We start from the raw sequence: 25,213 nt of genomic DNA on the forward strand, positions 1-25,213 counted from the left end.
CGAAAAAGATGATTAAAAGTACGTGAAACTGATTCTGAATTAAATTTAAAAATGAGTGCATAATAATTACCCGGGATTTGCATTCCAAAGACAGAAGGAGACCTTAATTGTTAAAGTAAATTATTACTTAAAGACGTAATTAATCTCCCTATTGACCACACTATAAATACGTCAACACGAATCATCTTAACGGATCAAGTCAACCGTCAAAAATCAGAAAAATTCAAAAGAAAAGAAGAAAAAGTAAGAAACATTGGAAAGAAAAGAAGGTTCATGAATTGTCTTGATCATGTTAACGCTTGTGAGCATGAAATTTCGTGTTTTTAGACACATTTGAAGAAGAAAGAAAGGTTGAAGAAGAAGAAGAAGAAGAAGAATAAGATAAGATCACACGCATAGACATCGAAGAAAAAAAGAAGAAAGCAATTGCATCAGAAAAAGACACGCCCCACCCCTTCACTTCCCTTCGCTTGCGCCTTCTTTCTCTCTCTAACTTCCGTCGCTTTCTCTCTCTCTCTCTCTCTCTCTCTCTCTCTAAACCCACGAAACTTTCCCTCTCTTGGCGAGGCTTCAAATACGACCCACAGAAGCAATGCCTCGACCTCAATTCCAATTCTCTTTCTTTTTCTGACCACTTACTCACTCACTCTCTCGCCATCGCCATAACCATGGAGGAGTTCAAGTTGCAGCATCGTCATAATCTTCACAGGCTCCATTGCTCTGTGAAGAACTACGATTGGGGTCTTCCTGGTCGACTTTCAGAGGTTGCGAGACTCCACGCGCTCAATTCTGCGTCGCAATTCGATCCCGAGAAGCCTTATGCGGAGCTTTGGATGGGTACCCATGATTCAGGGCCATCGTTTTTGGTCTCCAATGGGGTCACTCTTAAGGCTTGGATTTCTGAAAACCCTGATGTGCTTGGTGACAAGGTTCTCCAGAAGTGGGGTTCTGATCTTCCTTTCTTGTTTAAGGTGTGTTGATGGATTATGGATCACCCCTTTGTGTTTTTGTGTTAATGGGTGTCTTCGGTTTATTACAAGATCGATTTTTTATTTTTTATTTTTTTATTTTTGCATTGCATGTGTTATTAGGTGCTCTCTGTGGCGAAGGCTTTGTCTATACAGGCTCACCCTGATAAGGAGTTGGCTAGGACTCTGCATAAATTGCAGCCTGTTATGTATAAGGATGGGAATCACAAACCTGAGATGGCTCTTGCAATGACAGATTTTGAGGCTCTCTGTGGATTCATCACTGTTAAAGTACGGGATTTTGGGCTTTTTAATTGTTTTTTTTTTTTTTTATTTTAGTTCTTCCGGTGTTTATGAGTTTTATAAGATTAATTGGTTTGGTTTTTCATTGACTGTGTGTCCAGAACAATTAATTTTTTATGTCCGGAGAACTGTTTGTGTGTATTTTGCAATTTAAAATTGATGTTCTGAGTTTGAGCCTTATTATATATCAGAAAATTGGATAGGGTTGTCTTGAATTGAATTATCTGTCTTCAATATTGTTGTCGTAACTACGGTGGAATCTTTTTATGAATTCATTGATTGTTTGATTTGTTAAAAGTCGCTTTTTTAAAAGTAAAATATTCATTATTCACGTTCTTTGAGTGATTGGATATGAACTGCCCACCTGTTAGGTATAATTCCTTATGATGTGACTGAATTATCTGTTTTCTTCTCGCTTTACTTTACTTTCGTTAATATGTCAATCACATATCCACTAGTTCATAGGGTTCTTTCTGATGCAATGAAACTTGTGATAGCCGACCAAACAATAAATAAAGAGCAACAAGTGAAAAAAATCAAATGATAACCGTTTGAGTTAATAAACATGGATGTGTTGGTTACGGAAGTTTGATACTTTGATATTATCGATCTGTTAGTATGGGATTTTGATGTGTCTTTGTTTTCTGTCCACCTGTACATCTGGCTCTGCAGTATGTGGATTTACTCATCGGTGTAATTGTGAGCAACTTGGATATATGGATTTATGGAACCCTTTTAATCAATTCATAAGCTCATATAATGATCTTGCCATAGCATATTTCTTTAATTCTCTCAGATGGGAATTAAATCTGCATTTTGTCAATTCCCACCTTAAATAATTAAAAAGTCTATTTGTTCAATCAAGTAAGATGGATAATATATTGCATTTACTAAGCTGCCGTTGACTGCTTGAAAACCAAAATCTTACGGGTTTGTGACATGAATCATTATGTATTTTAACCAAAAAATTCTCCTGTTTTGTTGTGCGATATAGATCAGTCAGTTCCTTTCATACCTTTTACTTTTCCCCCCTTCGTTCTGTCTTTCTAAGGGTTCAAGGTTGCTTATGGTGGATGCCTAGACATGTTTTATTGGTTTATTTAATGCATCATTGTAATTGTATTCACTTTGAACAAATGAGCAATCTGCCGTCTTTCTGTTTAGGAGCTTAAGGCTGTGCTTCATGATGTTCCTGAAATTGTGGAACTGGTTGGTGTTGAAAATGCAAACCTGGTCTTACAAACCAGTGATCAAGATAGTGAAGAGAAGGTAAAAGCTGTTTTGCAGGCTGTGTTCACCCACCTCATGTCCGCTAGTAGAGAGAGAGTAACTGATGCAGTAAACCAATTGAAAAGTCGTCTGCTTAAGGAAAGTGAGGTTAGTTGATTACTTGCTCTATTTTGTTTTAGGTTAGGAGTTTATCTAATGAGTATGGACTAACCTATTTTTTGTGGTTTTATTCCTTTTGTCCCATAACATTATTTAGTATTATATACATACATACATATATATAGTATGTATGTATGTATGTATGTATGTTGTCAAAGTGACAGGAAAATTATTCAGAGATGAATGACATGTTTTTTTAAAGGATCAGAAATATGTGGTGTTAATAGTCTGTTCTTAGGGTCACATAATATTGATGGTCAAGAGTGCTGGATACTACTTATTCTTCAATCATTTGTGTGTTGCCAGCATTATTAACTTATGCCATGATATTCTCATTTTGCATCAGGTGAGGCAGTTGACCGATAAAGAGCAGCTGGTGCTGCGGCTGGAAAAGCAATACCCATCTGACATTGGTGTCATAGCAGCCTTCTTTCTTAACCATGTAAAACTCAATCCTGGTGAAGCTTTGTTCCTAGGGGCAAATGAACCACATGCATATTTATCTGGGGAGTGTGTTGAATGCATGGCAACTTCTGACAATGTTGTACGAGCTGGCCTAACTCCCAAACACAGAGACGTCCAGACCCTTTGTTCCATGCTCACATACAAGCAGGTATATGATACATCATGGTTGTTACTGCATCTTTTCACTTCTCAATTTTCTTTCATTATCCAATTTTATCTTTCTGTGGATTGGTCCGTATTAGTGCCTTCTGTTCTTGCATCTTTGGACTTCATCGTGTCACATGGATTGCATGGTTGGTGATTTGTTTTGGCAATATTGACTCAATTGTGGGCATCTACATGCATTCTAGTAGGCATGCATATATATATATATCCGACGACTGAATGCGTCTTGTTCTTGAATGCTGATCCCGTATTTTTAGTTGTCTTAACTTTTTGAGGAAAGATGTAGATTTGAAATGGCAACTCAATAGATGGCATGAATACATAAGATTTGCTTGATGTCAATGTTTTCTGTTTTCTTACAGGGTTCTCCTGAGATCTTGAGAGGAGTTCCTCTTAATCCATATGTAAATAAATATACCCCACCATTTGAGGAATTTGAGATTGATAGCTGTATTCTTCCTCAAGGGGAAACAGTGGTGTTCCCAGCTGTCCCAGGCCCTTCCATCTTTTTGGTCACAGTAGGGAAAGGAACAATGAACACAGGATCACCCCAAGAACATATAGTCACTGAAGGTGATATTCTTTTTGCAGCTGCTTACAGTGAGATTAGTGTTACTAGTTCATCCGAGTTGCATCTGTACAGAACAGGAGTTAATAGCAAATTTTTTCAGGCTTCCTAAGCTTCAACAGCACTTTTTTGTTTTTCACCATATGGTTTTGAGAGTCAAATAATGCGTTCATGTGTCATAGCAGCAGTATAGTGTACATGCAAGAGTAGTAAGATCACGTAGTATATTGAGTCGGAAAAATCATTTTAGAGAGGTGGGTTGTCATTCGTTAATAACTTTATTATTCATAATAATGTTGGTTAAAGGCCTTTTCGGATGTGTTCCTCCTATTTATCAATTTATATCAATAAATGAAGTGCCTACAAATATTTTTTGTGTTCTTGCTTTGAATTTTGTTGCACTGGTCGAGGGACATTAAAAATTATAAATGAGAACATATATAATGAAGCTTGACGATCTATATTTATACAACTCATGCCTAACTCATTCAAACTGGATATGTTTGGATATCATGTTAAATCTTATAAAGAGTATTCTGACTCTATTATGGAACATTTTAATATCATTCCTACGATCATATTTTAAAATAAGGGAAATAATTATTAAATGCAATATCATGTAAAAGAAAGGGAACCCTTTCTTTAGTTCACTTGAGCAAGTGTTGCAAGTTGCAACTAACAAACTAGAGTAAGAATTCAAATCAAGACTTCAGAAATAATTAACAAGTTAGTCATTGTCAGAGTAATTACTAGTTACCAACTTCATAATTAACTTCATGCATACTGTTCTGGAGTTTGTTTTCTACAACTGATACCAAGCTAGTTTTTCTTAAGGGAACAATGACTTATGTTTGTTCTGTGAACTGGCACATACAAAAGTAAGTTCTACCTAACGTCACACTCAGTTTTGAAGACCTACTCCCAGTGTTCATTGAGAAGTGATATTAACAACATTTAGCAGGGCCAACCATCATCAAGCTTTATTTTTATGGCATTAGAAAATCCTATGTTGAAGAAGTTATATAAAATTATGAATCAATTAAGCAATTTTAACAAACAATTTGGTCACTGGCTTTAGTGAAAAGCCTTAAAAAAAGTTGAAGACTAAACTTTCCAAAAAAGCGCGCGCGCGCACATATATATATATATATATATATATTGTTTTCAACTGGCATCTCGATGGAACCTCCAGAAATTACACCCATAAAATTGGTATATTACAGTGAGGACAAATACTGGATACCTCACGACAATGATTTTATGACTAGAGTATAATTATATTAGTGCTCATTACGTCTTTGCTCTCGTAATGTTATCTATTTTCATATGTTGGCTTTTTTCCCTTTATTTTGTATAATTATATAGAGGGCTCCCAAAATATTATAATAGATCTCATTCATAAGTTAGTCTTTTTTTTAATAATTTTCAAGTAATAATTAAGAATATTTGAAATAACGTGTTAAAAAGTGTGATATATCTTAGTAACTACGAAGTTTTTTTAAATAAAAAAAATTCAATTGATGTTTCAAACCAACGGATACTTGAAAAGGCAAAGTACATTTGGGTGCTCATAGAAGTGCAAATATACAGCTCAATCACATTTCTACTTGGACCTATCTTTATCACCTCAGCTTGTAGCTTGAAAGGTTGAAGACCTTCTACATTAATTGTAGCGATTTGAAGCAGCACAAATATGTTATGTACTCCTAGCAAAATGCAAAAATGAAACAAAGATTTCCTCTGCTATTTCGTGCCTCTTACATCTCTAAATCATTTAGCCATGAAAGAATAATTTTTGCACCTTTCTCCCATGAAACGTCCAGCATCATGTCATGGGCAGTTTCTTCAACACATACTGGTGACACATCATAAAACTTGGCTGTTTCTTTCAGTCCTTCTGCATCCTATAACCAACAAAGGGGGAAAACCATCCCATGAAAAAAAGTGTGTACAAACAAAACTCAATCAATGTTGCAGAAGTATTGATAGAAAAAATAAGTGGGCAGTAATAATTCAATGAATTAGATAATATCATTGGAAGAGAAAAAGCACTTAGATACTTAAAAGACCAATTTATAGAGATAAAATTACCACAATGAAGTCATCCTTTGCACCCAACACAAGAATTTCAAGAGGGCAATGTGGCACTGAAGGAACTGGAAGTGATGCATTAAGCTTTCTCAAATCAAACAATGGCAGCCTCGAACTTTCTTTCATTAGCTCTTGATATCTGAAATGAGAACAAACCAAAAAGGCTTTGGGACTTGAATAAGCTTGAAAACCAACAAAAAAAGTTGAGGATAAAAAGATGTGATAATCACCATCTCATGACCCCAAAACCTTCCAATTTGGTCCCCGTGTGTCTGAAATCTTGCTAAAAGTTATTAACGGAAATAAATTCCGCTATATTTTTATTGTGGATTGACTGAAATATTATTAAAATGCATGAAAGTGGCTCAAGCACATCCACATTAGTATTCACGTACCAGATTAGAAGCAAATTTGTGGTTAAGTGTTGAATAAAGATTTCAATTTGAAGCAAACTAGTGCTGACTAGATCTTAATACCAACAAGCAAATAGCTAAACACCAAAAGCTTTGGTACATGACATAGTCCATTTTCACAATTGAGTTTCATTTCCATTTTAGACATAAATCTTTGTAAGTAGTAACAACCCATGAATATATATTATTAAGCAACATCTTTACATTTCAAATTGCAATGGAAGTGCTCATGAGCGAATCATTCCAGGAAATCAAACCTTTTAACAACATGATCCTCCATAGTGGCTGAGAAAAATGTCTCCTTACAAAGAGAAAGAGAGGTTTGAAAAGCTTTTGCTGCCAAGCTGCGTGTCACCTGCCAGGTGGTGGATACATGCATATGAGAAGATTAAAACAGAAAAAGTGACATTCTTTAGAAAATTCAGTCCAAATACCTTGAAGGCAGCAATTGGCTTGGTAAAGAGATAACGCCAGACTAGCCCACTAATAAAAATAAAGAAGAATTATCAACCAGTGCAATCACATTTAAAGTTTCTTTATCTTTCTTGCTTACATAATATCCATAACATACTAGAGTTTAGATAGTTACCTATTACCAGAAGGAGGTACAGAGCAAACAAGGACAGCTCCTCTAAGCTTTGGGTATAAATCTTCTATTTATAGAATCAAGCTCAAACAGAATTAGCATAATGAACCAGAATTGTATACATATAAATTTGATTTGGATTTGATTGGATCAAATTTTCAAATTACAGCCGAAGTTTGATTGAATCTAATTAAAAAAAAAATTCTGAGTTTTGAGTATATTCATTCGGTTTTTGTATTTATATTGGATTGAACCCTTTATAAACACCCCAAGTCATTCATTACCAGAAAAAGACTTCTTTCTAAAGACTAAATTGTTAATCTATATTAGAAATTTAAATAAAAAAGACCTGATTATTTGGCCACATTCACTCTGGTGTTTTCATCTCAAGGTAAAAGTAACCAAAAATAGGCATCTAGCGTAAATTATTCTAAACAATTAACCATTGTACGAGCCTAAAAAACCAGAATCCTATAATCTAACCATTTTTCAACAAGCAACTGAAGGAATAAGCCAGAGTGAGAAACTACCATTGATTTTGCGACTTCCTAAATTGGAGATATAATACTGAATAATAAGTCCCCCAAATGAATGCCCAAGTAAAACAGGTGGTGATCTAACGTTTCGATAGATAAAATCGGCAACATCTCTTGCATGTGTCTACTGCAGAACATGGTACAAACAAAAGAAAATATTATCTAACCATGAATAATACATCATTAAATTATCAAACAATAAAAATGAAAAATCACATATTAAAAAAAAATAAAAATCTGAACTAGTACCTCAAGTGTACCAGCAACTGAATCAGCAGGTTCATCACTTTCACCCTGCACCACACGTGTGCAAGAACAGTAAGTGAAGAAACATAAGAGAGAGAGGGAGGGAGGGAGGGAGGGGGAGAGAGAGAGGAGAGAATGTGGCATAGCATTGTACCTGTCCTAACAAGCTAAGAGCATAGCAATCATAGCCGGAAGAAGAAAAAAAGGGGAACCAGTGTTCTGCCCAACACCAAGCAGCGTGGTAGCTTCCATGAACAAATACCAAAGGTGGGTATTCCACATTCTTGTTCTTCTCTGCATCACCAACACCCTTTTGCACAATCACCTCCATGCTTAGACCAGAGGGCAGCTCGTGGAATATACGAGATTGCCCTTGCTTCAGATCGTAGTGGACACGCATCTTCATCTTGTTGTCTTTGCTTATTGTTGCTAAGGGCTTCAAATTCGAAGAACAATTCAGAAAATGAGTATGGAACCGTGAAACACACACTGCCATTGCCCCTTTTCGTTTTCTTCTTTAAAGTTTTGGTCTTTAACGCCAATAAGATAAGGGTCACGCCCACGCTGAACCTACACCAACACCAACCTCTTTCTTTTTCTCTCTTCAGTAAACCATAGCAGAAACCTATGTCAGTTTGGAACATGCATTGAAGTTAGTTATCTTAGATTTAAACAAGTGGTTGAATACTTTAAATGTAATTAAAATATCTTCAATAACAAATCCTCATTTGTTGATTTATGTGATGAAAATAACTATTCATTTTGAATTCAGTCCAATAAACTATAAATAATTATTAGATTAGTTTATCTAATTTTATTCTATTAGATTTTATGTATATTTGGATAACCAAAATCATATGATGTCAGCATTTCTCTAATCAGTTTATGGCAACTCCATTAGAAATTTAGAAATAATGATCTTAGATTAAAACAATCTCAAAGCCAAAATTCAGTTTTTTTGGGTCAACAAAGCCCAAATTTAGTTGAAGTGGGCCGACACGATGCATTGGGCCAAACATACCACAAAAGGAGAGTAAGATCCTATTGTTGTTCAATTGAGCAGCCACACACACCCTTCGACGGAGGTAAACCCTTTTCCTTACGTTTCATATTTTCTCATTTTCTGTTCAATTGAGTGTTCTTTTGTTTGAATCTCAATCATTGACTCATTTCACCATATTTTATTCATTTGCTGTCTATTTTAGCTTCAGTGAGTGAAATCTTGAAAGGTGTTAAATGTATTTTTTTTGTAGATGTACAGTTTGATTAAATGGTAGTTTTACCCAATTGTGGTCTATGCTGACTTTGATGCTTGGGTTTGTGCTGAACCTTACAACTGTGTGTGCTTGAGAACATGGGTTTAGGCTGAGGATGTCTTTTGGACTTCCATTTACACAAGTAAATGGTTTCTTGGACTTGAATTCTGAATTTGCTTGCTTGTTTGCTTAAATATGCACAGCATGAGTGCAAGATTGTGGATTCGGAATCTGATGATTGGATTTTCATGTTTTAAGTTTGATTGATTCTTTCTGAGCTTTGTACTTCTGTTTTTCTTATTCTTGAGTTTTAGAACTAAACCAAATCACATATTATTGAGCTTGATTTGGAGTTATATAAGACTTTGCCTACATTAACAAATGTAAATGCATGTTTGTTGTGCTTGGTAACTTTGAGGTCCTGTTGTCTTTGATTAGTATCAGTGCCACTTTAAATAAGAATAATGCTTAATAGTACCATTTTTTTTAGTACAAAAGTCACGAAAACTGTTTTTAACCATGATTGAATGATTCCTGTCCAGTAAATCTCATTTTAAAATTTTAATGGTTTAATGTTTAACCAATAAAACACAAAAATATCCGTTCGAACCAATTTTGTATGTCATTTTTCGTACCAAATAGCAGCAATCCTTAAATAATGATTGAAGCATCCAACCGTCTTTTGTTCCCTTCTAATAGTTCAATATACGGAGATGGAAACGGAATCTTGTGATGCTGTGCATCCTAGGCCCCAGGTGAAGGCGACAATTTCACTTGGATCAGAATCATATTCTGTTCAGGCAAACAAAGGTTCGTTGTCAGAGCAATTAGTTTCACTGAAAGAGGAAAGCATGACCATATTGAAGGATTTCATAACAAAGCATAATGTTCCTCATGATGTTCCAGACGAATCATTAGAAGCTTCTTCAGATGAGGATGATGAGGATATTCCGGAGAAGCCTCAAGTGACCTCTAAGAAAACTAAGTTGACTTAGCTTTTGAAATATGCCATATGAGTTTGAAGATTTGATGTATGTACTGTATGATTTAACATATAGTTAGTTTGTTGAAAAATTTACGTAGTTTTTTTTAACAGACGAAAACAAACTTTCATTTTAATGGAAACAGGGTTGTACCTTCACTCTTCATATGTTTCCAGTTTGAAGTTGCTCTTTCGTTTATTTGCCCTTGTCTGTGTTCTATTGCAGCTGAAGTAAGGAACCTTCAACGGTTTTAACTCTCAACCAGACAGATACATGATAAGAGTCCATGCATTACGCTTGCTAGTTTAACAAAATAACAAATTTGTGCATTTTACCCACATAAAGTAATGTAAAATATAAAAGGATTAACAATTTTTTTTATATTAGATGAAAATTCTAGATACGAATGATGGATACAATTTTATAATTTCTCGTTGCTTTTACGGTGTGCATGGCAGTTACATAAGAATTTGTCTTGTTCTTGAAATGTTATATATATTACCTAAATTTGGAATTAAATATAAATAGGACTTGTAATGGTACTACTGTAGTTTATTAGTGGATTTTATTACACAACTGCAAAGTTTATATTTAAGTGATAAATATAAAGAGAAGTTTAATTGAAAGTTTGCTTTGCATTGGAAATAGATACGCGTGAGATAGAACAAATAACTGATTATGTAATATGTGAATTGAAGACCAAAGATATAAAATACCAATGAAATTTATATGTAACTTCAAGTCAAACACGACTTCCTAAAATTCTTAAACTTCAAACGAAATCCTAGTTTACTTCTGTGCTTAACAGTGCCATCTATAAAGTATGACCCTCTTTTCTGGAAGTTCTGGTCATGGCTTTGGTGATGACATGAGTAAGAATCCCAATAGGGCAAAAGAACAAGCAAAAAGAAACCGAATGCCGAGTTTCAATCTGATTCTCCAGTCCATCTTGGAAAACCTGCCTGCATACATAACCACAAATACTATTAGAAAAATAACTAACAACGGGGTGCAGAGGGAAAGCAAAGAAGATAGATAAAATGAAGGACCTTGCAGCAAAAAGATCAACAACCAACAGGTGAATCCAGGCAGAGGCTAAAGTCAACTCACTGGAGAACATTTTTCCTATACTAGTCAGCTGCACATAACACGGTTTATCAGTCGAATAGAACTCTTTTGGGAAAAGAAACTTCATTGTTGAATGCATACTCACCTCTGGTAGCAAGTATTTACTTGCAAAAATCAATTGGATTGTCTCAGGGGTCCAAGAAAGGTACAATAAATATGCATATAGAATGCCAAGTACTACATACGGTATACTACTTTCCATAGACTTCTTGGTCTGCATTTTTGCATATAAGGAAAATGAATTAGAGACATGGACTACAGAATCAAAACCCAATAGAAGATATGAGAAAGAAGAATATCCAAATTCGCCCAAAAGAATAATTTTACAACTACAGAAAAAAATAGGTCCAGGTATAAGCACGTCTATGTATATAAATTTTTTTTGCATATTATATATACTTAAGAAAACGTGTTGTTAAATGAACCTAAAAGTTGCAGCTGCATTATGATTACCAATTATAAATTTTCTCAAATGTAGTAAGAAACATACTAGCTCAGATTTTGGAGCTAGAACCATGAGTGTGTAAAATGGGAGCACTGCTATTGTTCCAATTGTAAATGCATTGCTAGCAAGTTGAGATCCCAAGAACCCTGAAACATGAAAGCAGAAAAAGGAATATAAGGAACAAAAATAGTCACCACCATTTATACAGAAAGAAGGAATGTTCAATCAACTATATATAAAGAGTACAGTTGACTATCGCTTTGCTCCTTACCATTATTAATGATAAAAGAATCATTCATTCCCATTACATATTACAGCACTACAGAAAAAATTACTAGGATATTTAGAGTTTAGACTGGAGAAAAAGAATGATTGTAATGATTTCAACAGTTAAAAGCAAAACTTTATACCCAACCAGAATGATTGTAATGATTCTAGGACATAGACTGGTACATGAGTAATAGTCAATCTCCCTTGGACTAGGGAAAGGTGGGAAAAAATAAAACACAACAAAATAAGGGGTCTTTATTCTTGTGGAATCAAGACACAATCTACACAAAAGAAACTCACCAGATTGGTGCAAGGATTGCACAATAGATGCAGTGAATCAATATTAATTCCCTGGTAAGACAAATCCAACATTTTTCACAAAAGAACTAAAATTTATCCCAATTAAAAATCCCTCACAGCACAATTCTACTGAATGATAAGTTATATCAATGAAGAAATAGCTTGCACCAATGATATTATATCAATCAGAATGCACAGAAAATTTCCATGGATCAAAAAGACCTCAGATCACTGAAAGTAATTTTAAAGCAAAGAAGCCTAATAACAAAAGCTCCAACTTTACCTGTAGGAAGCTCTGAGAAATGAAAAAGTGCTATCAACATGCAAAACCAAAACACTAGAGACTTGGTAAAAAAATTGGACCAGCACAAGACACACGAATTGTAAAACTGAGTTTCAAAAGTAGAAAATGTAGCATAAGAAAGGGTTACATGAAGCATGTATTTGACCGCATTTGGGATAATGAAGCAATCTTGTGGCTTTTGGTTTCACAATAAATTTGGATCCTCCTATGAAACTCCAATCTCCGCTCAAATTGACTCTACTTCTCACAATGTGTCTGTTACAAAGCTCAGCACCTTTACTTCTGATAGGGAAAGGAAAATTTAGCCCCTTCCCAACTGAATTACAAGGTTTTACAACCTGCCCCAAACGTAAGAAACATAATCTCAATCGTAAGCAAAATTCTTGAGCCCAGAAATACACATTATATTATCAATGCATGAGAATAAATGAACCACATTGATTGATATCTAACATTTCTTTTTCTCAGTGTGAAATTATCAGGTTGTGCTGACGATTCTTTAAATGACAGATTAACTCAGTTCAACATGCAAAGATCACTCGAACAAACCCATGGATTTTACATTAGAGGAAAAGTGAGTAAATTAAGCTTGATTTTGAAACGAACTCCATTTTAATATAGATCCACAAAAAGCAAAACAAACAACCATGTCAAATCTAACAAATTTAAAAGGGAAAAAAATGCACAGACGCCCATTTCGTTGGAAATACTTTGGTGATTCAAATCTATACCAGAAAGCCATTTCAATGAGATATTCAATCAAAGTTTAAATCTTTGAAGTTCAAATAGAAAGCCCATTTAAGGGGTGGTGAAGAAATGAGTAACAGTCCACAAAAACTGCCTCAAAAAGAATGAAAAGAAAAAAGACAAGAAATTGCAGATAAGATCACAGAAAGAGTACCTCGAGTGGCAAAGGTGAACGGGAGAAGCATGAAGAGAAAGACATGACTGAAGAGCAAACACAAATTGGGTAACAATGGGCACTTCTTCATAAATGGTAATATGAAGAGTGAAGTGAGAGCATTGATAGAGAGGAGAGAAGTGAGCAATTGGAAACAAACTCAAATAGTTGGAGTTGTGTGGAAGGTGAAGTCAAACAAGTAAAGGGTGTGAAAATGAAACTGAAGTGTTAGCAGTGCTCTCTCTTTCTCCCACTTGCACCTTCTTTGTTTGTCCTTTCTTTGCTTCTCCATGTTGGAACCAATTAATGAATGGTTGTGTTTTCCATAGTTTCAAAATTTATTTCTGTAATTTTTAATTAAAATATATATTTAAAAATAAATTCAAATTAATTTATGTACATATTTAAAATTATTTAATATTTTATTTATTTTAAAATATATGTTTAAAGTAATAAATGTATTTAATTATTGAACTTTAACTCAAATATGCAATAAGTTAATTATGTCATAACACTGCATATTCAAATAGATATCTATAAATTATCTTATGAAGTAAAGTTTGAATAAATTAATAAAAATAATTTATAATATTAAAAATACTATTTATCTTATAAAAAATCTTATTAATTCACTTAAATTAAGATATTTTATTAATTATAATATAACTTCTCATTAATTTATTTATTCATTAAACTATAAGATATATATATATATATATATATATATATACGATCTTTAAATTAAATATATAAATTTTTATTTTTTTCAAAAAATTATAATTTTTTATTTAGTATTTCATTTTTACATTTTTTTAATCAGTCTACCAGTTTTTTTAAAATATATATTTTATTCTTGTAATTATCACTTATTTATAAATTAATTTTTTATATTTTAATAATAAAAACTTAAAAATTAAAAAGTAATAATATATTTGTATAGAAATTAAAATATAGAAATTAATTTGTAAACATACGTGATGTGTGCATTTATTTATTTTCATGTAATATGATACCTACAATTGAATCAATGCATGTAATCAAGTGCTGTACACTGTTTATAAGAACACACAACAGATTGTATAATTTTCTGGGAAAATGGTTCATATTTTCCCTCGAAAGGTCAAAGGAAGTTGTCACTCCTGAAGTAGATGCCAACTTGGTTTTCTTCAAACACCAAAGCCTTCCACTTGTGTTCACAAATGCTTTGCTTTTCTCTCAACTTTCATTCTTGTTGCCCTATTCAATGTCTCTATCATTACCATTTGTGTTTTCTAATATGCAAAAACATAGCCATTTTGGTCTGATTTTATTTTTAAACACAGAACTACGACAGTGCAATGCTACAAAACAGTACCTATTTCAATTTAAGAATTATATATATATATATATATATATATATAACTTTTATTATTAATATAGTTATAGGAGAAAAAAATTCAAACCAATGTCATCAAATAAATAAACTTTTTAAGAATGATAACATACAAGCTTATGACATAAATATTTTCATCATTGTCTTATCACTTAGCTTTTATCACGATATTTTACCATTTGAATATGTCATATAAATATAAAGTTTAATTGACTTGCATGCCTTACTTATACACTAATTTTGATATGTGTATATTTGTATATCAATTAGTGTTTATTGTTAAGTCAAATGTTAATAATTTCCATAAATCCTAATTATATGCATAGAAATGTAACTAAAAACAAAGAGAATAAACATTAGGTATACGTACAAATTTTATTAATTTCCTTGATTTAAGTAATGCAAATAGAGTCATATAATTTAAATTAACATCAACCACTAAAAGATTTAACAATCAAAGCCCAAATTTCAATTTACAAAAGATGGATCCAGTTCGACGATTAATCATCAAGACCAAATTTAGGATTGTTTATTTTAGATCTTAATATTTAAAGGTAAGATAAAATAATTACTTTTATTATAGTAAACTAAAATTATTTTTTTACTTAAATATAATTATGTTTTGCAAAATTTAATGGGTTATATAAATAAAACATTTTTTAAAGTGCAAATCAGTTCAAACAATACATAGTAGTATTATGTGAGAAAGTTCTTTTATGTGAGAATAGAAAAATAAATTTTAATTATTAAATTTTATTTTTATAAGTGATTATATAAATTTTTAAATCTTATCATCATAATAATTGATGTATCATGTATATTAAAAATTCATTTCATTAAATACCTCATATATATATATATATATATATGACACAAATTGACTTTTGCTTGAATATAAACAAACACCTAGCCCACATAATAACTTGAATAATTGACATAAGATTTAAGAAAAAAACCTTTATCAACAAAGAAATTTGCGTGTTTATATGAATTTAATTATAAGAATCATTTTCAACTTTTTAATTGAAACAAAATCTCTTTCAAAAACATATTACTATATTAATGTATTAAAGAAGAAACCATTATCTGTTAATTTAAATAGTAAATAATTTAATTTCTTTTAAAAGTAACATCTTAAATTCAAATTATATTAGCATATACTTTTATTAATTTTAAATTTTAAGATTAATTTAAATATTCAAAAAAATATTCATTATAATTTTACTATAATGAATACTTTCAAAATAATTTAACATTTTTAATTATTTAAAATCGGCTAAAATTGACATTTTTCAATAATATAACATGATTGTAATTGACTAATTGTATTATTAAGGAAGAAATCGTTTATTTAATATTTTTATTTTGAGAACGACGTCGTATAGGCTTTTGCCTCTATCATAGTAGCTCATAAATTGGATAGCTCAACCTTCGTTCTCTTTTCCTTTCCTCTTCCCCACTGAGGCAAAGCTTCATTCATTTCTTCATTTGGAGGATACCCTCTCAGGTCTCTCTCTCTCTCTCTCTCTCTCTCTTGATTTTGTGAGAGTTAGCTGGTTAAGTCAAACCCAAGTTTGTTTTTTTATGTATCTTATCCTGGCTCTTTATGACCCACCCAGAAGAAAGAAAAAACAAATAATGAAGATTTTTCATGGTTTGGACTCAGATCTGCTGTTGATTTGTGCACTTAATTCCACACTTTTTTTGTATATAGTAGATAATTGGGAGTTAGTGAAATGGGTTGTGCAATTTTCTTTTCAAGTTTGTTTATTTATTTTTGGGTTTTGTTTTGATGCACTGAATTGATCTGGCTAAGTAGATCTGTTAGACAATTGCAGCTGGGGTTTGTGCTCTCATTCCCTTTGTAAATAATTGGGATTAGGATTTCAGTGAGTAAAATAAAGTTCAGGCTTTTGATATATTTTGTTTACATTTCCTGAATGTTTATATAATATTAATTTTTTTGGCCTTGTTCAGGCGTTCTACTGTGGAACTAAGCCAATTTTGAAGATGAATTGTTATAATCTTCAGCAGAATGCCTTTGCAGTTGGTGAAGAGATGAGAGGTTCTCTTCCCATTGCTGATCAGAATGGCCCTGTCATTTGCCCTAAGCCACGCCGTGTAGGGGTTCTAATGAACGTACCTATTCGGCCGTTAAGGTGGCATTTGAGGTAAGTTTTAAGGTGGATTTGTTGCCTTTTGATGTCATTGTTGTGTTAGAAGGCACTGTGAATCTGATCTGTTCTGTGTTCTGTTTCGTTTATTAGTCAACAAGCTGAGGGGTCTGATTCAAAAGGTGGCGCAGAGCTACTTGACATTATTCTCAAGAGGGTAAGTGTTGAATCCGTACAAGTTGTTTAGTTTGTGTTTGAACCAAGGTGATGAAGAGTTCTAATGCAGAATAAATTTAACTTTCTTAAATATTATTTTAGTCTCTTAGTAAATCATGGGTCTTTAATGTGATATTAGTTTGTTGCTTTTATATGGGAATGACTTGTGGTAATTCCCAAAGTTGCATCTTCAAATTGCCTTTTTTCATTGGAACGATTTTGGGCTCAAAGTTGTATAGTATTTACAATTTTTTGTATAGATGGATCTGCTTACAATTGGCATGGTCGTAGTTTTGCTGCAATGGATGCTGTCTGACATTGATCTTTGATTGGTTAATTTATATTTTTCTTTCAATAGGAGAGTTATGGAGAAGAATTTGGCAATCAGGTACCCTCATCTCCTCCATATTTTTGTGGATCTCCTCCAGTTCGGGCAGCTAACCCCTTGACTCAAGATGCTCGATTTGGAGACGAAGAGCACGCTATTCTGTCAACAATTTCATCGCCCTCAAGCTTACTGTCTCCATCTTCAGCATCTCGTAAAGGAGGATGTGCTCGGATGAAGTTTGGACTTAAACCAGCTGCAGTTAGAGTAGAAGGATTTGACTGCCTCAGCAGGGACTGCCAGAATTCAGGCATCCCCGCCGTTGCTTAAACTCCATTCATAGAAGTGTATATAGAAGAAGCCAAGGGCCACTACTTTATAAAACGTGACTTAGAGAGAATTTTGAATGTTTTGGAGGGAAGTGAGAAATTGAGTTAGTTGTGTATATAGCAAATGTTTTTTGTATGGTGATCATCTCATCGTGATTATCCATGACAAGTTTAGGGAACTGCTGAAAGCAAACCTTCTGTTCTTGAGAAGGTTTGATGTGTAAAGAGCATGTCTTTTTTGTAATATTAGGCGGTTGTATCTGAGTGTGAAAATTTTTAGGTTATCCCCACAAAATGTTCTGTATAGAATTGGTGATTTTGGTTTTCATCCCTGTAAATATATTTAGGTGACTTTGCAAGTGTCTACTATATTTAGTCTTTAAACTTGTATTTTCTGTTCCTAAATGTAATTGGTAAGCATTCGTTTTGAATTTATGTGGATCAATGTTCAATGGCGACCAAGTTACTAATTACTAGGTGCATTATTATTGAAGGGATCAAACAAAATGCTGATAAACATAACTAATAGTACATTTATACTTTTTATTCTTCCATCTACACGCACCTTTTATGTTAAAAAGAAAATAACGAGAGAAAATTATTTCTTTTGATTTTTTTTTTCTTATGAAAGATAAATGCATAAAAGAAGATGTAAACATTTAAGTTTAAAAATAACATTGCTCTTAAATAAAATTTAAAGGAAACAGTAAGATTGCATAGTTTATGAATATAATATTCTTTATTGTTAAGAACATAACAAACATAACAAATTCATATTAAAAGAAAATAAAACAAAATTATTATCGTTTAGTATTGTGTTTCCTTTTAGAATCTCTACACCTATTCCATTGGCCAGTCACAAATTGCAAAGAGGAGGAAAAAAAATCCAAAGAAAATGCATTATATTGCCTTTTCCTCAACCACAGGTGTGGTGTTGATTACAACCCTTTTTTGGTAGCTAAGATGATGACAAAGGCTTGCCTCAGCAATCAATACAGTCCGCAAAACTTATGTTAATAATCCTCCCAAAAGAACATTTTCTTAAATGGTTCTTCTCCAGAAAATTTATGAAAAAATAAAATAAAACGCTAAGAAATTAAATAAGTCTTATGTTAGAGAGAAGTTTACCGGATGACACATTTTAAACTTTTCTTGAATAAAATGAATACTTTTGTTTTCTCATATATTCCCCATATTTTTTGTTGATTAGTTTTCCATTTTGAAGAGTTTATTTGTATCTTGTACATTCAGCCAGCCGTGTGTTATGTTAGCTATAAACGAAACTTCTTGTTTGTTTCTTAATCTTAATACGGTCTTATCCACAAGTGTTGCTATCTAAGGGTCTTGTAATTAATGCAACCTTAAAGGCGTCGAGGTAGGCTATTATCTATCAAACTCATCACTGCTGAATGATTAAGGTCCTTTTTGTTTAGCTGTGTCAAGAGAGTTCACACATTAATTAGGGTTAAAAAAGTGTTAAGAAGTTAGTTTTTTCAAAGAATTTTTTTTTTCAATTCCCAGTAACTTCATTTAAACTTTCATACAAACAGGCAATAACTAGTTAGTAATCCCTGACTTCCAGCTACAAGTTCCAAACAGAAAAAGAAAGGAATCGCATGGTTTCCGGATACTGAGTAACACGACATGATCTTAGAAAGGGAAAGACAATTTTTATCAAATATAAGTAGCAAGTCTTACAACAAATCATGATGAGTTTTTGTTTCATAAATTTTGTATTATTTTATAGAAAACATTATAATGTTTTGGCACTTAACACCAGGAAAGATCCAAATTCAAAAAAGTAATTAGAGAATAGAGTTGAGATTAATTCTCAGCCATGATCAGATGCTGACAAATATTGGGATTCGGGTGATTTCAGAAAATTTGTTTTAGTTTGGTAGTAACAAAGTTTGATCAAATCCAACTGTCTTTGGCTTTATGTTGAATTTGGATTCATGCGGCCCTTTCAAAACTACAGTTATGATTTGTAAGTTGCTGAAAGGAAAGCGAAGAAAAGTCTCAAATGTATCATTCAATAATATAGCAGATTGGACAAGAAAATACAAACTTATAGTTAAGGACGTGCAAAAGTTGTAAGAATTATTTGGTCTTGAAAGTTCAGTAGCTTCATGGAGTATAAGTTGGAAGTTATTTACATCACTTTGGATCACTTTGGACTGGATTGAGTCCTTCTGTAGTTCAAAGTTATAGCTATATTAGTTAGAATACAACTTTGTTGCCTATCAAGATGCACATCAACTCTTTGCCCAGGAAAGGTATTGGCTCGCAACCAACTCTTCAAAAGTACTCCATTTTACCTTTGATGTGGAATTGAATTCAACTAATCATGAAAAATAAACACCATATTGCTAGATTAACTCCCTTAATAATTTCTTGGCTCTGCAATTGCGTTAAGAAACAAAATATTTCAAATTATAATTTTAATTTTGAAGAGAGGGGAAAGGTTTTATATCTCTGACACTGCACCTTACTTAGTATGGTATCCTGATTCATGCCTTCAGTTCCTTTGTTAGTTAAATTTAGCAGAAATTTCAGGGGAAAAACCACTTACAATGGGTTATTAAGTAAACCTTTCATCCAGTCATTTGCATTTGGAACAGAAACCAAAAACAAGCACAGGATGATGACATTTCCGATTAATAGAAAAAAGCAGAAAAATGGGAAAAGCAGGTCCTTACTGAAGTAACATTTAAACAAGCAGATCCCAACAAAGGGAGGGGGGGGGGGGGGGGCACAAATGTCAAATTTAGTAGCCTTGGGGCTTGTAGGCAATGAAACTGATGCACTGAACTTGGCGAACATTGTCAAAACCAATGATACGGACAAAAGAATTGGGGTATGCCTTCACTGCCTCATCAAGACACCTGAGAAGCCTCAGTGCAACCAAACATGGGAAGCTTCCACATGGTCCAGTAACGTCCATCATAGTATCCAGGTGACCTGTGGTTCTCACGGTACACAAACCCATGCTACACGCACACAGTGAGAACAAAAAAATCAACCATACTAATTCAAAACCACAAACATGCAAAACAAAGGGGTGCAACTAAATTAACCTTCAACTCGAATTCCAAGCAAGGAATCCATCCCTTTCTAAGAAGGTATTCTACTTCCTTTAACAGTTGCTCTCTGGAGAGAGGTGGCAGCTAGGATAGAGTCTCGAACTTGTTCTTGCCAATCGGTGGCATACCTAGTAGTATGCATAAAATTGAGTAAAAGAGTTGGTGACAAACTTGTAATTGTGATTACATTTGGCAATGATGCCAATGCCATTTTAAGTAACCTTATAGTACAAAAATATGTAGCATTAGCATGCATTGTAATCATTTTGATGCCTTTACGTGCATGGAGCTGTCTTACCTGCATGCATTGCACTCTTCCACCGTTGCTTGCAAGGGAGGTAATGTCATTGTTGACCTTTCTAACTGGGAAGCCAGCCATTGACTTGAGGCCAATGAATGGAGCTACCATGCTAGCCAGTGCCGGAGAGGCACGGTTAACGGTGGTGACAGCTGGGGAAGAAATCATAGAGGAAGCCATTTCTCTCTCCCTTCTCTAAATACTGATCTTGGAGATGCAAGGCAGAAACTCAAACTTGCTATATATAATGGTTTGATTTTAATATTTATAATCAAATGATATGAAAAAGAGGATTGGCTAGTGCCTAATTACAATAGTTGGATTGTGAAAATGGTGGCATTGCAGCATAATAGCCACACCAGAGTGGAAAATTTTGAATGCTGGCCTTATGGTTGGGCACCACTATGTCAGTGCCACGTGGATGAAGTACCATTATCTTATCCCCTCATGAGAAGAAAGTTAATGTGTGATGGTGGTTAAGTTGATTTTTTTATTATGACTTGGTATTGTATCCCTGAAGTAGCATTGTATGTTTGCCTCATGGAATTTTGTGACCATCCCTTCTTTACAAATATCTATCATCCATGGCGTGGGTTAAGTTAACCTTTGTCGTCTCACCAATGTAAACTGAAAGATAGTGTCTTATCCCTTTTGTTTGTAATCTGAGAATGTGCTTCTGTCTTCACTAGTGCATGGGGAAAAAATTTCTATATTTCCTCTAAAAGCCACAAAAGCAAAGTGGATAAGCAAAATGTGAATATGCTAAGCCATGCAAGAAGAATTGACTGATTGGACTCCTTACCTTTCTTATAGTTGGTTAATGGAACAGCTCATATGCTCAAAACATGTATTAAAAACATTAAGAACCACAAATTCGTTGATTGATAAACTCTAGCAAACCATACCATCAAGAACTAAAATGTAAATCATGAACCAGACTTATCTCCAAGTGCATTGCAGTGGATAACAATGCAACGCAAGAAAAATAGAAAGTCACGTATTTTCAAGCAGCTCTGACACATGCTTTTGAAATTTAATATGACAAAGTAAGAAAATAAGATACGAAATAAGGAGAAAAAAATTTGCAGTGAAATTTCACAAGGAAAATTCCGTTTCCGTTTGTTTTCACGTTCCAAAATAAGATACGAATTGAGGATCTGTTTGTATTAACATTGGAACCTCCATTGTTTCGCGACAATTTTTTTTTTAATCTTACAAAACGTACCTCATAAATCATGTGAACTCCGTTTCATGTGCCGTGTTTATAAACCAAACAAGCCCTAAAAATGTCATTGAAACTTGGTTTCACAGAAATGTTGCATACACAGATATTTCGTGTACTCAATGTTAGATATTTCGTTTTCTTTTTTTATTGAGTTTTGGCAAAAAGTTATTTGATCACAAATATGGGAGAATAAAAGGTTCACTTTAATTTTAAGGCATAGTTTTTTAGATACATGTATTAAAAAAATAAAAATTAAAAAATATAACTTATATGATATCACATACAATGTGTGCTTTTTTATGTTCAAATATCAGATTTGATGAGTTTTGTTTCTCTTTCAAGAGGGAATCTTTCCAGTTTCGTTTCTGTTGAGTTGTAACTATCTCTGCTAAGCTGTAGTGGCGTCAGCTAGTAAGGATATTTCTTATTAATCAATAGAATGCAAGAGTGTTAGAGTTATCCATCTCTCAAATAAATAAATAAATATCTACAGGACTGTACTTGTATCAAACTTCGCTTGATGGTTACATCCCTAACATGACAGGAAGAAAGCATATATATATGAATAGGTACTAATTAGTCTTCAGAAAATGCATGATCAAGAAAATATTCAGAGAAGATATTCTCCTAGCTAGTTACTTTTCCCCACATCTCGAATCCTTCCAGAAATCACAGCCAGTTGGAGGTTTCATCATCCTTTCAATTTTTCTAATATACTCACAAACCCTCCCTTCTTCAGCACATCTTAACCCACTGAAACTTGGCAATGAAGCCAGCACCTGAACTGCTGCAGCCTTTCACAGCTGTATTGAAACAAATTCCCTTCCACTCCACCTGTGTTCACCGCATATTGTAAACATTTTCACAGCAAGCTTAATTTTTTCTTCGAAAGACCCTACTTTCTTTCAACTTACTCGTGACAGAATAAAGTTTTCAAGGAAGAATGCAGGGGTACAAAACCAAGGTCAGCAAGATGAGCGTCTCACTGGTTCCATTAAGATTGCTAAACGGTGAGGAATCACTGTTTTCTTTTTGCTTTTTTTCCTTCCTTCCTCACACCATGGACACAAGAATTTACAGTCCTTTATGGACCCAAATATCCAATATTATTCAGGATATATCACTAATACAATATTATTCAACCTGCCAGCTTAAGTGAATATTTTTTGAACCTGATGTGAATGGCATCACGGTGCAGGTATCATCTCCTACAATACTTATTAGACCAAACCTGATAAGAAATTAATGACCATGAATGTGCTTGGGTTCTTGTTTCGGGTGGTGTGGATTTTGACTTCCTCCAGTAAAACAAGTTTCAAGAAGATGATACTCAATGTTATTGAACACAATATATTTCTCGACTCCATGTTCCAATAGTCATCTTAGAAAATTTCAGTTACCATACAACTTATAAAATTAAAAGACGATATCAAGAATCAAGTTATCAGTGTGGATAAAGTGCCATCGAGCATTGCCTTTATAATTCTTCAGTATTTTAGGGATATAGACTTGGGAACAATATTTTCAGGGCAGGTATTTCCATGCAAAGGTAATCCCCCAAAATTATCCGCAAGATGGAATGAATGCATAGATTCCCAAGGGCATGAGAAGCATGATAGATTCATTAAAAGAATTACAATTTGCAGGATAAGATCCTATTAAGAGAGAAAACATGGCATCAGGTGCCAATTTCCAAAATGTTATTTATGAACAACAACGAAATAGTAGCTACTAGTCCTAGTTTTTGTTCCGAAGACACTGATAATTTTCATCATCCATTAACACATTAAGCGTTTTAAAACAAAAAATCATTCAATTCCTATCCCCCTTTTCACTTTCACTTGCAACACCAATCAAGATCAGAGCAATTAACCTAAACAGCATCACCAATCCATTCCATATGCCTCATCATTCGAAGAAACAAAATCAAGCAACAATTAAGCAACCAAAATTTAAATTAAAAATAAAAGTGATAAGTTTAGTTTTACAAGAGCAAACGGCATCAAACTCAACGCGCGATGCTGTGCCAAGAAATCGCTGCTTTACGTTTGTTCCTATGCACCCACGCATCGCTATTCCTTCTCCAATGCCGAACCTGCAACGTTTCTTCCCCTCTCTCCCGCGGCGCGAAAAACGCTGGCCTCGCCGCCGCCACCGCAATCCTCGGCAAACCCAACGAAGAAACAGATTCCGATTCAGATTCAGGTCGCTTAGCCTCCGATGAAAACGCAGAGAAGAAAATTTCCCTGGACGTCGTTCCAACGGGCGGAAGCATCGAATTGAACGCGAACACGCCGCGGATGCCGTTTCTGTTAGCAGCGGTGGCAGGATCAAGTTGGACGACCCTAGAGGAAGCAGCGGCGGCGGCGGCAGCGGAGGTGCGGCGTTGGGGAAAGTGGACGCCGTGTAGCCAGCGAACGAGAGCGATGTTGGAGGAACGGTTAGGGTCGTACTCGATCCTTTCAACAATGCCGATAGAAGAAGCAGTGTTCCGTTTGAGATCGACGGTTCTTTGCAATCTCTTTGCTCCGCCGCCTCTGTGAAAAGACGTTATGCGCCCTGACGAGTTCCGGCCGGCGGTCTTGCCGGCGCCGAACGTGAATTGCCTCAGTGCTCTCTTAAGGCTAGACATTCTTCTCTCACTACTTCTATGCTGCTTCCTTTCAAGGTTAAGAATACACATTACTTCTAATATTAACATAAATTATTTGTCTTAATTGTATTTTGCTCTTGTATATTTTTTTAATTGTTAAAAACAACTATTTTATCTTACATTTTATTTAATAACTAATTTAAATATAATATAAACATTATGCAACATTAATTTGTATAAAATGGTAAAGAAAAATAGATAAATTATTTAAATAATATACATATATATATAATTAAGTTTGATATTACTTTGTTGTTAGCAATTTAGTGAAGTGGACACAG

The 25,213-nt window shown here is 33.9% G+C and overlaps 5 protein-coding genes and 1 pseudogene across 12 annotated transcripts; 2 read left to right on the top strand and 4 right to left on the bottom strand.

The window, feature by feature from the left end:
- The first annotated feature begins 459 nt into the window (after nt 1-459).
- On the top strand, nt 460-4,139 carry LOC113863700 (mannose-6-phosphate isomerase 1-like). 3 transcript variants are annotated; one of them, XM_027497365.1, is made up of 5 exons: nt 460-971; nt 1,092-1,259; nt 2,436-2,648; nt 3,007-3,273; nt 3,653-4,139. In XM_027497365.1, exons 1-5 carry the CDS (start codon nt 669-671, stop codon nt 3,968-3,970), a joined length of 1,269 nt encoding a protein of 422 aa, XP_027353166.1. In that variant the 5' UTR covers nt 460-668; the 3' UTR covers nt 3,971-4,139. The 3 variants fall into 3 exon arrangements, with proteins under 3 accessions (XP_027353166.1, XP_027353167.1, XP_027353168.1); XM_027497366.1 differs by having other exon boundaries at nt 3,566-3,787; XM_027497367.1 differs by having other exon boundaries at nt 3,571-3,787.
- Nucleotides 4,140-5,452: 1,313 nt separating this feature from the next.
- Nucleotides 5,453-8,428, bottom strand: LOC113863701. 2 transcript variants are annotated; one of them, XM_027497369.1, is made up of 8 exons: nt 7,885-8,428; nt 7,734-7,778; nt 7,476-7,608; nt 6,952-7,012; nt 6,797-6,845; nt 6,620-6,717; nt 5,950-6,088; nt 5,453-5,762 (listed from the first exon to the last, which is right to left on the bottom strand). In XM_027497369.1, exons 1-8 carry the CDS (start codon nt 8,224-8,226, stop codon nt 5,616-5,618), a joined length of 1,014 nt encoding a protein of 337 aa, XP_027353170.1. In that variant the 5' UTR covers nt 8,227-8,428; the 3' UTR covers nt 5,453-5,615. The 2 variants fall into 2 exon arrangements, with proteins under 2 accessions (XP_027353170.1, XP_027353169.1); XM_027497368.1 differs by having other exon boundaries at nt 6,952-7,015; nt 7,479-7,608; nt 7,885-8,424.
- Nucleotides 8,429-10,725: 2,297 nt separating this feature from the next.
- On the bottom strand, nt 10,726-13,502 carry LOC113863702 (protein ABA DEFICIENT 4, chloroplastic-like). 3 transcript variants are annotated; one of them, XM_027497371.1, is made up of 6 exons: nt 13,318-13,501; nt 12,562-12,754; nt 11,588-11,688; nt 11,183-11,311; nt 11,019-11,107; nt 10,726-10,931 (listed from the first exon to the last, which is right to left on the bottom strand). In XM_027497371.1, exons 1-6 carry the CDS (start codon nt 13,360-13,362, stop codon nt 10,784-10,786), a joined length of 705 nt encoding a protein of 234 aa, XP_027353172.1. In that variant the 5' UTR covers nt 13,363-13,501; the 3' UTR covers nt 10,726-10,783. The 3 variants fall into 3 exon arrangements, with proteins under 3 accessions (XP_027353172.1, XP_027353171.1, XP_027353174.1); XM_027497370.1 differs by having other exon boundaries at nt 12,544-12,754; XM_027497373.1 differs by lacking the exon at nt 12,562-12,754 and having other exon boundaries at nt 13,318-13,502.
- A 2,582-nt stretch (nt 13,503-16,084) lies between these two features.
- LOC113863703 lies at nt 16,085-18,101 on the top strand. Of its 3 annotated transcripts, none has more exons than XM_027497375.1 (4): nt 16,085-16,196; nt 16,667-16,860; nt 16,957-17,020; nt 17,378-18,101. In XM_027497375.1, exons 2-4 carry the CDS (start codon nt 16,700-16,702, stop codon nt 17,672-17,674), a joined length of 522 nt encoding a protein of 173 aa, XP_027353176.1. In that variant the 5' UTR covers nt 16,085-16,196; nt 16,667-16,699; the 3' UTR covers nt 17,675-18,101. The 3 variants fall into 3 exon arrangements, with proteins under 3 accessions (XP_027353176.1, XP_027353175.1, XP_027353177.1); XM_027497374.1 differs by lacking the exon at nt 16,085-16,196 and adding an exon at nt 16,224-16,343 and having other exon boundaries at nt 17,378-18,017; XM_027497376.1 differs by lacking the exon at nt 16,085-16,196 and adding an exon at nt 16,358-16,578 and having other exon boundaries at nt 17,378-18,017.
- A 2,217-nt stretch (nt 18,102-20,318) lies between these two features.
- LOC113862629 lies at nt 20,319-21,246 on the bottom strand (annotated as a pseudogene).
- A 2,721-nt stretch (nt 21,247-23,967) lies between these two features.
- LOC113863637 (60S ribosomal protein L2, mitochondrial-like) lies at nt 23,968-24,922 on the bottom strand. Its single transcript, XM_027497282.1, has one exon. It carries the CDS (start codon nt 24,909-24,911, stop codon nt 24,288-24,290), a length of 624 nt encoding a protein of 207 aa, XP_027353083.1. The 5' UTR covers nt 24,912-24,922; the 3' UTR covers nt 23,968-24,287.
- Between the last annotated feature and the right edge of the window lie 291 nt (nt 24,923-25,213).

The sequence above is a fragment of the Abrus precatorius genome, unplaced genomic scaffold, assembly GCF_003935025.1.
Source record: "Abrus precatorius isolate BTA unplaced genomic scaffold, Abrus_2018 Scaffold3, whole genome shotgun sequence".
Taxonomy (NCBI): domain Eukaryota; kingdom Viridiplantae; phylum Streptophyta; class Magnoliopsida; order Fabales; family Fabaceae; genus Abrus; species Abrus precatorius.

What these genes read in the sequence shown, in the direction of transcription:
- LOC113863701 (XM_027497369.1), bottom strand. Translation starts at nt 8,226, where the DNA reads ATGGCAGTGTGTGTTTCACGGTTCCATACTCATTTTCTGAATTGTTCT. An exon ending in AAGTCGCAAAATCAATGGTA is followed by an intron (nt 7,013 to 7,475) that starts GTTTCTCACTCT and finishes TATAAATAGAAG; the next exon opens with ATTTATACCCAAAGCTTAGA. An exon ending in GAGGATCATGTTGTTAAAAG is followed by an intron (nt 6,089 to 6,619) that starts GTTTGATTTCCT and finishes TTCTCATTTCAG; the next exon opens with ATATCAAGAGCTAATGAAAG.
- LOC113863702 (XM_027497370.1), bottom strand. Translation starts at nt 13,362, where the DNA reads ATGTCTTTCTCTTCATGCTTCTCCCGTTCACCTTTGCCACTCGAG. An exon ending in GTTCACCTTTGCCACTCGAG is followed by an intron (nt 12,755 to 13,317) that starts GTACTCTTTCTG and finishes CGTTTGGGGCAG; the next exon opens with GTTGTAAAACCTTGTAATTC. An exon ending in CGGTCAAATACATGCTTCAT is followed by an intron (nt 11,689 to 12,543) that starts GTAACCCTTTCT and finishes TTCATGTTTCAG; the next exon opens with GGTTCTTGGGATCTCAACTT.
- LOC113863700 (XM_027497365.1), top strand. Translation starts at nt 669, where the DNA reads ATGGAGGAGTTCAAGTTGCAGCATCGTCATAATCTTCACAGGCTCCAT. An exon ending in ATCTTCCTTTCTTGTTTAAG is followed by an intron (nt 972 to 1,091) that starts GTGTGTTGATGG and finishes ATGTGTTATTAG; the next exon opens with GTGCTCTCTGTGGCGAAGGC. An exon ending in GTCTGCTTAAGGAAAGTGAG is followed by an intron (nt 2,649 to 3,006) that starts GTTAGTTGATTA and finishes ATTTTGCATCAG; the next exon opens with GTGAGGCAGTTGACCGATAA.
- LOC113863703 (XM_027497374.1), top strand. An exon ending in CCGTTAAGGTGGCATTTGAG is followed by an intron (nt 16,861 to 16,956) that starts GTAAGTTTTAAG and finishes TTCGTTTATTAG; the next exon opens with TCAACAAGCTGAGGGGTCTG. An exon ending in TTGACATTATTCTCAAGAGG is followed by an intron (nt 17,021 to 17,377) that starts GTAAGTGTTGAA and finishes TTCTTTCAATAG; the next exon opens with GAGAGTTATGGAGAAGAATT.
- LOC113863637 (XM_027497282.1), bottom strand. Translation starts at nt 24,911, where the DNA reads ATGTCTAGCCTTAAGAGAGCACTGAGGCAATTCACGTTCGGCGCCGGC.